The sequence below is a fragment of the Halictus rubicundus genome, chromosome 7 (genome assembly GCF_050948215.1).
Source record: "Halictus rubicundus isolate RS-2024b chromosome 7, iyHalRubi1_principal, whole genome shotgun sequence".
NCBI classification, from domain to species: domain Eukaryota; kingdom Metazoa; phylum Arthropoda; class Insecta; order Hymenoptera; family Halictidae; genus Halictus; species Halictus rubicundus.
In genome coordinates, this window is record NC_135155.1 from 12,907,367 (window position 1) to 12,920,320 (window position 12,954).

General features: G+C 41.9%; 2 protein-coding genes across 7 annotated transcripts in view; both read left to right on the forward strand.

The window, feature by feature from the left end:
• Positions 1-12,954, forward strand: part of LOC143355510 (uncharacterized) — a 181,511-nt gene that overhangs the window by 132,521 nt on the left and 36,036 nt on the right. The gene's annotated exons all lie outside the window — the stretch shown is intronic.
• The window catches only part of Bap170 (Brahma associated protein 170kD), a 72,458-nt gene that overhangs the window by 55,476 nt on the left and 4,028 nt on the right, over positions 1-12,954 (forward strand). For 2 of the 6 annotated variants that reach the window (XM_076790345.1, XM_076790348.1), the window contains exons 5-15: positions 2,488-2,948; positions 3,874-4,379; positions 4,810-5,195; positions 5,691-5,910; positions 6,067-6,466; positions 8,106-8,414; positions 8,984-9,193; positions 9,499-10,647; positions 10,783-11,546; positions 11,783-11,942; positions 12,188-12,346. In XM_076790345.1, the coding sequence (XP_076646460.1) occupies positions 2,488-2,948; positions 3,874-4,379; positions 4,810-5,195; positions 5,691-5,910; positions 6,067-6,466; positions 8,106-8,414; positions 8,984-9,193; positions 9,499-10,647; positions 10,783-11,546; positions 11,783-11,942; positions 12,188-12,346 (4,724 nt within the window). The remainder of the gene's footprint in view (positions 1-2,487; positions 2,949-3,873; positions 4,380-4,809; positions 5,196-5,690; positions 5,911-6,066; positions 6,467-8,105; positions 8,415-8,983; positions 9,194-9,498; positions 10,648-10,782; positions 11,547-11,782; positions 11,943-12,187; positions 12,347-12,954) is intronic. The other 4 variants (XM_076790349.1, XM_076790346.1, XM_076790347.1 and 1 more) reach the window with 4 other exon arrangements.

Sequence of the window (12,954 nt, forward strand, 5' to 3'; positions counted from 1 at the left end):
TCCGGGGAGTTCTCTACTCCAAGAATTCAGTCTTTATTTTACTTCCAACAGTCTTGCACTAATTCACGATGTATTCTTCGCACTCAGTCGAGATACATTTCTTTACCTCAATCGCGTGCATATATGTTGCACTAATCCGTGGTGCATCCCCCATCTATTCCACAACCAAATCGAGATATACTTTTCGTATTAATCTTGTGCGTACATGTATCACTGATTCGAGGCACCTCGTCCGCATTAAATCCTGACAGATTCCCCACATTAATCTTGAACGTACATATCGCACTAATCCGAGGTCTATATTTTGCTCCAGTAGCGAATACATTTCTCAGCGTAATCGTCGTATATTCTTTGCGCTAATCCGGGGTGTATACCTCGCACTAAATGGAGGCATAGTCCTCGCATTAATCTTGAATGTATACTTTGCACTAAGCCGAGGTCTATGCTCTGCACTAATACTGCGTGCGTCGTTCTAATCCGAGACATTTTCCCAAATACGGGGTGTATGCTTTACAGTAATCCGAACCGTGCACGTAAAAGTGAAAACCGCGCGGAGAAACGAGTGTTTTTTTCGGAGCCGGTTTCGCTAGAGTTTCTTTACCGGCGGAGACGCCCGTAGATACCGCCGAAAGGCAACATTTCTCCCGGGACGCGATATTGATCGCGGTTCTGCGGCTAAAAAGATTACCGCGAATCGCGATGATATTACTCTACGGCCGGCAATTCGGACCCATTTTCCCTGTTACGTTCCGCGCATCTTCGAGCTACGTGCACCGAAGCACAGCACAGCGAGGGACGAGCACATTTAACCAACCCGTGCATCGCACGAAGCCCTTTAAAAGTATCACACCCCTCGCCTACCCCGTATAACGCCAGTTACAATTATTATCTCCTCGTTCGTAATTATTTACAATTATTATTGCCCGGTGTTGCTTATTTAGTACCCGATATCGCGTGTTATTCATAATGAAACCGTCCGCGTTGAATTCTGGATTTACCGCATTATAATTGAGAACGGGTTGAATTCAGAATTTCGTTACACCGGTCGATACCGCTCATATTTATATTCCGCTTCGTCGTTCGCTGATTTCTCATCCGTCGTGTTTATTCGACTAATTAATCGAGTTGCCAATTCTTTTTTTTCGTAAGCACAGGGTACTCGGTTGTAAAAATAAATTTCGCCATACTGTATTAAATTGCCCATTTGCATAAAGTTCATAGTTCATTGGTCACGTCTGTATGGATCGAAGGATCGCACAGTTGGCAGGTTAATTAAATTGCTGATATTTTAGGGAAAATTATGTTGATGTTGCATATGATGATCAATTAGATCGAGCAGGTTAAAATCGGGCGAAAGCCTCCCGTCCGATCGAGACATTTTCGTTGGTTCGCAGGGATCTCTGACCCTGACCGGGTATAACCTACTTAGACTCGTGATTTGTCGATCACACCAGTTGCGCGGGTGGTCGTGGGTCGCCAGACTTGCATCTTTCCTTCGTCTCGTACGGGATGATCGTCTGCGACCTCGGGAGCAATTGGACCTGCTGAAAAATTGATTTCTCGACGGAGAGCCCAACTTTTGTTTCGTTTGGACTTCATTGCACGTTTCTGTGGAAGATCGTTCGATAATTCACAAATGCGGGTGGCCTATCGGTGATTCGATTGTTCTGGCTCTCCGTGACCTTGGACGTTTCATAGACCATCGCTGGTGAAATACAGAAAATTCCCTACTGATTTATCAGTTGAAATTGTTTCCAAATATTTCTGGTTTTTACGCCAGTGCGCCGAAATGATGAAGATACTGTAATTCAACATATTTCTACTTTCTACGCCATTGCGTTGCAGAGAAGACACTGGGAAGGGGAAAGACGTAACAATATCTTATTGTTCAGAATTTTGTTCATTCCAAAGATACGTGAATTCAATATAATTTTAACTCCTACGCCAATGTATGTAAGAAATGGCAGAATATATGATCGAAATATGTGATTTCTTTTTTTGGAGCAATTTATATTCTTCGCGAGCACATGTATGTGAAATTAAAGAAGTGTCTGCTTCCTACGCCGTTGCATTGTAACGATGAAATTACAGCGTGGAGAGGACAATATCTAACCTAATTTCTACGCTATTGTACTACAAAGAAACGACCGTTTCCTTTGCAGAATGTTTTTATCGGTTCAAATCATGAATTCAAGAAGTATTAAATCTCTGCGCTACTAAAGCAGAAGAAAATGCAATAAACTGTTTTTTGACGTTGTTTCTTAAACAGAAAATCTTTGTAAGAAAAGTAGGATATTCTTTTCTAACTATGAGAATTCTAACAGTGCCTACTTCCTATGCTATTGCATTCTATAGAAGGCACTAACAGCAGAAGAAAAAGCAATAATATATTTTTTGGAAGTTATTCAATAGTATTAAATTGAAATAGAATTTTTTGCGAATACAAATTGAAAAAATGGTTTTATATAAATGTTGTTATTTTTGCAGAATCTCTTCGTGAATACAACGGCCTCTCGTCGGACTTGTACAAGCCATCAAACTACGATAAACTCGCGCTCTCCCTATTGTCGCCGTTGCCGAACGAGCAGGACTTCGCGATCAACGTTTGCACGTTGCTGTCGAACGAGGGCAAGCACATCTTGCGGCTCGACAAGTATCCACGTCTGGTGAACATCCTGCTGGCGCACGCTGGCGTCTTCGACTCGCCAGGCACAAGGCAGCTCTTCATCGAGGTCTACTCCCGGGTGAGGAACTACTCGATCAACTCGTTCTGGTCGGACGTACTCGACTCTCAGGACGTGATAGATCTCACGAACGAGAGGACGTTCATGAAGAAACCGGCGACCAGCCCGCAGACATTCTCCAGGCGGAAAATCTTGGAGAAGCAGAACAAAAGCGCCGCCCAGATCGAGAACGATGAGCCCTCAACGTCGATGGACGTCGACGGGGTAAGGCTAACTAATCAATTCAGTTAGACTAGCTAGCCAGCTCTTCTGATATTCCTTTAGAAGGAAACTTGATTTCACTTGCCGCAAAAAATACGAGTGCGTACCGACTTTTCCAATAAATTGCGGTGATCACGGCGTCGCATAAATCGGAGGAAAACGCAAATCCCGGCGGGATCTTTGCGGGAATATTCCTGATCGATTGTTGAAGATTTTGCAATGTTGCACGACATACATAAGTTCGCTATTAAAAGAGTATGAAATTCACGAAATGAATCTTTTTTAATTATTCGTCTTCAATTCAAATCGAGTGATCGAACACCCAAAATTGTGTCAGCGTACCTGGATACCAGACAGAGTACCTGAATACATCCACAAATTCAAGTTTGAATGCACGAGTACTCAGAATCGAGGTTGAAATACCCAGTACTCATATTCTAATTGGAATACTCAAACAATTAACACATATGCATATCTGTGCTCGCCAGTATCTGAACTTGAATTTGAGTACTCGAGTACCTAAACTTGAATCTGAGTACTTGAGTATTCAAGGTACGATCTGAGTACTTGGGCATTCGAATTTTATCAAATTGGTTGAGTATCCGAGTACACGGATTCAAATTGATCAAATACCCAAATACTCAGATATATTTAAATACTTGAATTTCAATTATGGTGGTGTATGAGTACTCGACTTCGAGTCCCATAGATCCTAGCAATCATAGAAATCCTAATTTAAATAGGGCACTACCTTATACACAAACCTTATATACCTTAGCATACAAATCGGTTTTGCTACTCTACCAATTTGATCGAAATGAAGCGGAAGCATTCTTCATGAAAATTGCCAGATACTCCGAATTCCACGACGAATACCTAAAATCGTGAACAGGCTCGGGAGACTTTGACACGACGATTTCACTTTCAGGTGCTTCCGGACTGCTCGAGGCTGGACCCCCACCAGGACGAGAACTTGAAAGACCAGAACCAAAACTCCATCAAGTTCGAGGAGGAGGACAGAGACCTGTTCTGCGTCGGAAGAACGCTGGGCACGCAGGATCCTTACGGTCAACGTGTCCTGCAGATAGCATCGATCCTACGGAACCTGAGCTTCACGCCGGAGAACGCGGCGGTGCTCGGGAGGAATCGGTGTTTCTTAAGATTCGTGTTACTGTGCGTGAGGGCGAGGTGGAGCAATCTCCATCAGCTCGGCTTCGACATATTAGGGAACATTGCGAACGAAATCATCCTGAAAGAGGCTGGCGAGAGGATAACGGACGTCGTATTGTCATGCGTCGCGAGGGGAATCGAGTCCCAGGACAGGTTTATCGTGATTTCCTGTTTGGAGGTGCTTAATAAAATTAGCCAACAAGACAGCAACGAAGAGATCGTCACGTTCGGGCTGGAGGACAATGTGTATGAACTTATATGCAGGTAAATGGACACTCTGATGTACGATGCTTCGACCAGTGATGGTACCAGAAAATGTCAGTAGATTCTTCTGCCAGATGCAGTAACTCTAATGACTAGACTGCGAATTTTATGCGTTTATGAAAAAAAAAAGATTAGTAGATCAAATACTAAACAGTAAAAACATCTAATTTAAAAATACTGTCGCACTGTTTTCAATCCCATAAAATTATTTGGACAAGAAATAAATGCGTATGTGGCCCCCGTAGCTTGCAATTGATACAATTTTTATTTTGAATAACAGTCTGCAGTCTTCTAATGACTGTTCAACTTGGTGAGATACGAAAATTGGTTTCTTGATTTTTGTCCATTGTCAACGGCACAGAAATAGCTTCGAGTGCAAAGGGTAAACATTGAAGACAGACGATGAATAGAGTGTGGTGTATTTTTGCAGGTTTCTGGCTTTGAACGATATAGCCCTTTTAGTATACACGTTGGAATGTTTGTACGCGTTGACATCGTTGGGTGAGAGGCCATGCACTAGCGTCGCGCGGGTACGCGGAGCTATCGACACGTTGGTGGCCCTTGTAACAGTGGAAGCGCAGAGCTACGGGCCAAAGGCTTGCATCCTGATGCGAGTGATCGAGACGGTGTCCACCGTAGCTGCGCCGCCAAGCACTACACAAAACACTCCGGTCACTGCCGCTGCTCCAGCCCCGACAGTGTCACCGTCAGTGCCAACCATACCAGTCACTATTACTGCTACACCTGCTCCGGTCAGCCCGGCTCCTGCGCGACCTACCACCCCCGCTGCAACCACAGTGAAATCTACAACGCACAGTATGTATCGTCTAAAAGTTCTACCAAGTCATGCGACAGAGTCTTAAAAACTCGGTGGAAGTATTCCAGTTGAAAATTATCAATCCTTGAAATGATAGAGAAGCAGTTGGACACTGTATTTTGTGATCTTAGCATAGAAAGATGTTAATTCTTAAAATTTCATTGAAGTACCTCAATGCTTTACGAATCCCATGATGTTATGATCTTAGTACAGATTCCATGAGTTTATAATTTGGAGGAACTTATAAATTCCGCACTTGTACTCACAACAATTGAACAATTTAGTTAAATAAACTCAATGTATTTCTGGGTGAAAGTCGTAGCAATAAGAAAAGTTTCCCAACTTTTTCTATTTTTAAAAATCGTATTGACTCTTATAGACTTTTATAACTGAGAGTACATTGCAATCGAACTACATATAATATAATAATAAAAATTAAAACGATGCAAATAGTTTACCAACAGTTTTGTATCTGTTTCTCTGTTATGTTACAGAAGCAGTGGAGACAACCAATTCCATACAACAGCAACACGCTCACCAGCAAATCATCCAAGAAAACGAGCAGTTTGCCCTTGGTTGGTTGAGAGCAACATTCGAATTGGCGCCTGGTGTGCGTATAGAGCAGGAAGAATTGTACAAGAAGTATCTTGGTTGCTGCACAAAGATTGGCAGGAGAGGAGTGATCGCACCGCTTCATTTTCCAAGATGTGTTAGGTGGGTATTCGCATCCAAAAGTATATACATGTAGCATCAATTAAAGTGTTACAAACATAATAAATTGAAGTGTAACACTTTATTTGGCTGTATAGCATAGAGTCTGTTAGGTTTGACAGGTGAAGAAGAATGTTTAGTTCTATCGTGTTGTTTCAGATCTGTGTTTGGTGGAAGCGTTGGACCAAATCCGTTGAAAGGTGAAACAACTGGTACTCAGTATTACGAAGGAATCAGAGTACGGGCCACACCTCCCCAAGTAACTTATCCGAGCCAAACCGCAGTTGGGACTAACACAGCTCCAATTCCAGCGATCAACACAACTCCAGTAAAGGTGCTTCCCGTACAACAGCGTACAATCAAGAGTATTAGTCCTGCTCCTGATAGCACGGCCCTAGACAATCCTGCATCTGGGCCTCAAAAGCTCCTCCCCACCCCAGCGTCACCTATCCTAAAAGCCCAATTGTCTGCCCCACCGAAACCACCATCCAGTGCATCATCAAACACTTGTTCAACTCAATCCCAAAATCCAGTCACCAAGGTTGATTCTAAAAGTCAGGTGGGTCCGAGTCCTAGCTTTCTACCGTTCTCTCTACCACTCATGACCTGTTATTTTGGTTATGGTTTCACGATATATTGGCTACTGTAATATGGGCTTTCCTTAACAACGTTACATTTTTTGCATGACTCGAGTCCCTGTGTACTCCCATCGCTACCGTAATGCATGCAGATAAGTACGAACGTGCGCTGCGTCGACCATCTTATTTGAAACATTTTATTTCTTCAAACTATAACATAAATTTTAAACTTTTATTCCTTCAAACTATAACATAAATTGTAAACTTTTATTCGTGGTTCTTGTGGAATTTTATACACTGAACGCAGATACAAAATTTATCTTTCTTCGGTACCTTCAGTGCTTCGGAAGTATCTGGAGAAATTTGTGCATTGACTCGGTTTAAACATTTTTTAAATATCTTTAAACCGCCATAATGTTAAAAAAAAAAAAACATATCATGGTACTTAGGAGAGTCTGTAGAATCATTGTATGCCAGAAACATTTCCATAGTTTTTGTGCTTGAAGCACAATAAATTCTTAAACTTCGAAATTCTCTAAATTAATTTTTTGAAAGATTAGCAATAAGATTCAAGAAGAATAATTTTAAAATTCGTGTTCTATGTATAAGAACCTACAACAGTCGACTACTTGTTATCAAAATAAATAATTAGGCAGTGTTATTTTTAATCATTTATTGAAACATATTAAAAAACTATAATTTTGTGGGAATAATACAGATTTGATCATTCGTTTCAAATAAGCAGGCCGCGTCAGTGATTTGTTTAAAGTATAAGTATCAAGTGAGATATCGATACAAAGACAAACTTCTAGTACACGAATCTTCCATTACTATGTGTGTGACGCGAGACATTAATTTCTACGAATTGAGTTTTCCATAACACAGAGAGATTCATTCGAGAGAGACATACGATTTGCTTCATATCTTTCATTTTTATACGTTCTAGAGCTTACAGCCTTCATATATTTTTCTCAGTAATTATTATTACAAGAACGATATTAGCTATGAGATTTTATTGCTGCATGATTAAAGTAGACCGTGCGTTTCTTCTGTATATATGTATATTTTCGGATTTCTTTTCATACAACTGTAATTCGTTTTGTACACGATATTTCAACTATCTTATTATAACAAACAATATTAAAATTAATATTTAAACTACTGAGTTTAACTTATCTTACTTGATCCATGCTTAGCAATAAATACAATATTTACAATATTTCAAAAGATGCAGAGACAGTTACAGTAAAATAATTTCTAATGGAAGTTGTTACGTACATGTTGATATGAACATTGACTCACTTGCAACATTTAAAACAATATTTAAGTAATTAAGTCTCTTTTACTATTATTAATATTTAAAAATAAACTCACAAGCATCGTAAGATTATTTTTATTTGTTTGAAAATTTGATTTATCTTGGGATAATAATTGTTGTCAAGCGTTACAATTAAAAGACTGATTAACTTTAATTCAGTTGCAATATTGGAAATACTATCTAGATATTTGATCCTCTTTTCTTCTATTATTAATATAATTCTCTTATTAATATAAGCATCGTGAGAATATTTCTCTTTCATTGAAAGTTTTATTGATCGTGGGACAATGATTGTTAATCAGGTGTCAGTGTCGCATCCTCACTTGAGTCAAGCGTTACTGTCCAGCGGATCCCAGACTCAACCACTGCAGCCACAGCTGGTGCAGCAACAGTCGCAAACTATTCAGGTAGTTGCGAAGGAAGATAATCGAAGTGGTACCACATCCAGTTCCATAATAAAAAGCCTACTGGCTACTAAGGTAACGGTCAGCAGCGACTGCATGCCCAGTACTGCTGCGACTTGTGTGTCTACCCCTACTGCCTGTGTAACAAACACTACTGCTAGCATCGCATCCAGCATCAGTGCGAACCAGCTAATAACCAGCAACCAGGTATCATTGTTGTATATTAACAATGAAAAACTGTAGTATTATTTTTGTTTTTTTTTCTGTACTATTCAGTTTGTAGGTTGTTCAGTGTGATATTTTATTTGATGATGACCTTGTCCTATAAAATAGCTGATAGTCAAATATCATTGCTGTACATCATCAGCGAAGATAATGTACTATCTTCTCTCGAGTCCATAAATTATTAATTTCCATATACTGCTTTGTTTACGTGACTAGTATAATTTTGACTCTGCAGCCTTTTTATAGGTTAAGATCATACCTGAAAATGTTGTCTGTCGTACGAATATTTATTTTGGAACATGCATTCAAGCAAAACTATTTTTGATTGTTTTACTCTTATATTCGACGATTAAGTCCAGTAATACTTAACCAAGTAATTTTATATGAACAAAGACGTTGACGTTTGAAATCTGACTAACAAAACGCATGGTGTGTTCGAGTGTGAAATGATTTTTTGCTCCGAAGATAGTAAAAGAAAGACTACATGAAAAGTGTTCTTTCGAAGAACAGCAAAGTGATTCTAGTTCGCTTAAATTATTTTTGGTTGACAGGTTGTACAACGTCAACAACAGCAGAGGCTACTGCAGCAGCAACTGACTAACGTATCACAGCCACCTACAACAATACCAGCCGCATCAACAATACTCCCAAAGACTTATGTCAACTCGAAGCAACAAAAGCCAGCTATTACACCCATTCCTGCCAAAAAAATACAAAGGCTTAACGGAGCCAAGTTTATTCTGACTAATAATTGTGACAAGGTATGCTATCATCTTTGCTTCATACTAATTCAGAAAAAATCAAGTAATTTCATGGTACTAAAAAAATAGCAGTTTAAACTAGTATTTGTTGGACTACAGAGGAATGCACAAGAACCAAATAAAAATGTCTTTGCCTTTTTAATAATTTTAGTGAATTGAAAACAGTACATGTGTATTCTTAAATTCTTCTAATCGGTCTACTGTTTCAAATTTCAAGTTCAATGCACAAATTTCGCTGTCCAGTTATAAGCATTATAGCTGACGTCATGAGATTTCGATTTGTGATACAAGCAATGATGTTTCAGACTGAAGTAAATGATAACGAGAACGTCAACCAAATTGCAATATCAACGAACGCTTCCCAGCTGCTGCTGAACTCGACCGAGAACCACATATCGTCCACGATCAAGCTGTGTCGACCACCAACGACGACAGTGACAACCGCCAACAAAACAACGCAGCGGTCGACGTGCACGTCGATCGCGGAGGACTCGGACTCTACGAACAACTCCTTGGCGTCCAGCAGTGGGATAGGTGGCAGTAGGGATTGCTCTGGTGTCGGTGTTGAAGAGGACAACTCTTTGACAAGTTTCGAGGGTATATTACTGAACGGTGCGCCGAGCAACATGGACATCGACGCGCAGGACGACGGGTCCTCGAAAGACTCCTCCAGCGTGACGTCCAAGGAGAAGCCTCTGCAAAGCATGATGCTGGCGGACCTCTTGGAAAGAAAGGTCGAGAAAGAGCCGATATTGAACGGCGTCCTAGGGAAGAACTCCATCAACGAGAAAGGGATCGACTTGGTGGAGAACCACATCAAGAAAGTGCTGAAAGAATCTCCGACGGATATGAAGCTGAAGACAGAGGTTGAAGAGGGGAATGTCCTGCAGACAGAGAACTCGGAGGACACGTTGATAGAGGCACCTAGAGGGATCAAGAGGGCAGCCAGCGAGTCCGACGAAGTGGAGGTGAAGAAACTGAAGTACTCTAACGGCACAATGTCGCCGGACCTGGCGGTGGACTCGACCACGGCCGAGTCGACGGTTTCCAGCATCAAATCCGAGGAGCAGGACGATGATAAGGACAGCGAAAAGGCGACGGTCTCATCCACCGCTGCCAATTTGTACGCAGCTTTAGCCGCAGATTGTATGGAAGACGAGACGGACCTCGACGAGAATGTGAATGTGACCAAGGAAGAGCCAGCTCCGACGATAAAGGAAGAGCCGCCACATATGTTCGTCAATCAGATCAATCAGACAACTCCGCAGCCTCCACCGCAACCTCAGCCGCAGCCTCAACAACAGCCACCGCAGCCTCAACAACAGCCTCCTCAACCTCAGCCTCAACCGCAGCCGCTTCCTCAGATACAACAGCATCAGCAACAACAACAGCTGATTGTTGCAGCCCCTAGACAGACACTGGTGGTACAGCAGACTATCCAGCCGAATAACCAGGTGACTATACCTTCTCCTTCTTTTTTTACGGAGATATTAAGATATATTTCTGGTAACTTTTATGGGCATTGCATGACACTCAACGCGTTAATATATTAAAAGCGTTCTTTATTACATTTATTCTAACTATCACAGACATTTTGCAAACAGGTGATCATACCTGCTGCGTCGATGAAGGCCAGACAAGCGCAGCCCCAGCCTCAGGTTCTCTTGCAACAAGGTGCAGGAGGACAGTTGCAGTACGTGGTTTCTGGTGGCGTACCGGGTCAGAACTATGTCCTGGCGCAGCCTCAAACTACTTTAGTCCAGGGACAGGCGCAGACTGTCCTAGTGGCACAGACGACGCAGCAGCAAGGAACCGGGGCGAAAACCATCATCATCCTGCAGCCGCAAGCGGCGGCCCCGCCCACCCAGCAGAAAATGGTGGCAGTCACGCCTCAAGGACAACAAGTGGTCGTCACTCAAGTCTCCAGACCTATCCTGCAGAGTCCCGCGCTGGGCAACATACCGCCACCGCTTGTTCCGACCTCCGGAACTATACCACAGACCTCCATCATCGTAAACAGCTCCGTGGCGCAGACGAATTCTAACACTGTCACCGTCACCATACCAGCGATGGCTCAGCAAACACCTGTGTCCACCAGCGTGCCCTCCAGGGTCGTCACACCTATCCCGGCTTCGACACCGCCTCCTACGAGACCGACTACTCCACATCAAGCTGCTGCTACTCATGGACTGGCCGCGAAACAACCCCCGAAAATCATAAAGACTGTCAGTTCCTCTACCTCCACTGAACCGGAGTCGAAACCGTCGACCAGCCAGAACCAGCTGGAAAATAAGACCATCACCATTAAGATCGATCCTAACGCTTTTCTGTGCGAGTGGCGGGGGTGCTTGAGGTAATTTTAAGACAAAAGAAACACTAGAAAATTTCGTGATCCTTTAATTTTGCACACTAGTATAGTTTTGTGTTACAATTATTCAAATCATGAAATTATAAAGTACACAAATAATATGACTATGATACGGTTCACATAAATTGATATAAACTGATTGAACTCTTGCACTGATTGGTTTCTGAGCCTTTTATACGTATAATGTTTGTACACCCTGTACATTATTTAATTTTTTACAGGCAATTCAAAACGTCGCACGAGGTTTACCTACACGTGTGCGAAGCACATTGTCCAACCGGTGGTGAAGAGATACTGTGTCTCTGGGCGAGTTGCGATGCCTTGAAGAGGCGTAGGTTCTCCTTAATGACACACTTGTATGATAGGCATTGCAATTCGGAGGTAAATCCATTAATCTTGCAGTAATAATACAGAAATTGTTAGACTGCGGATTTTATGCATTTATGACAAAAATGGGTAGGTACAATTTAAAATATAGTCTAGACAAAGTCTAGAGTAACTGCGATACTCTTAAATCCTTTTCATCTGTGTACTGTTGCAAGTTTTGCCTACTCACTTTTGCCTTGAATGCATAAAATCCGCAGTCTAAAAATCTGATCATCTGGACTAACGTGTTATTTTCGTAGACGATGTCGATGAGGAGGAAACAGTTAACGGTGACAGGGAAGACTGAAGTTTCGACGTCAACGCCACCGACTCCTCATCATCCTGGCTACGCACCGAACGCAGCATTCCATGCTATCAAACGGCACGCCTTGGAATTCGTTAATCCAAAAGAGCTGATGGTTAGTAGACTAATTTCTTTAATATCGTACAGTGTTCTCTCCATAACTATGAAAAGGATCTCTACCGTAACTGATTGTATCCTCACCACTGGGGGGATCCCCTGGAACCAGTAACCAGCCTGTGAGGTGTCGAGTATCGGCGACACTCGTCCTAATGCAGGCGAAGCATACGATTACAACTTTTCTAATTTTGATTCTTTTTTTAATGAAACTTTTACCATCGTATTTGTCTTTTTTTTTGTGGCTGAGGTCGCACGAGTTCTGTAATGTTTGCGGAGCGCCTTGAACCTCAGCCCCTCATTCTTTTTCAATCGCTGTTCACCTCTACATTCGGAATACTACAATGAATGTAGTACTATTTCTATAACTGTGACTCTGCCGACCCGAAGTTTTCACAGTTACGGAGAGAATACTGTATATCTATCCAGCGAACAAACGACATTCGCTTAGCGACAAATAAAGCGAAGAGTGTCTGTAAGAGCACAATATGCGCCTTCTCTGTCACGGTTCTAAGAATTGAACGTTCTACTTAGATTGTCTGTGATACCGCGGAATCCTCTTTCTAGCCCCACGGTTTCTAGAGTCGATCGTGTTTTGTTAATGTAATG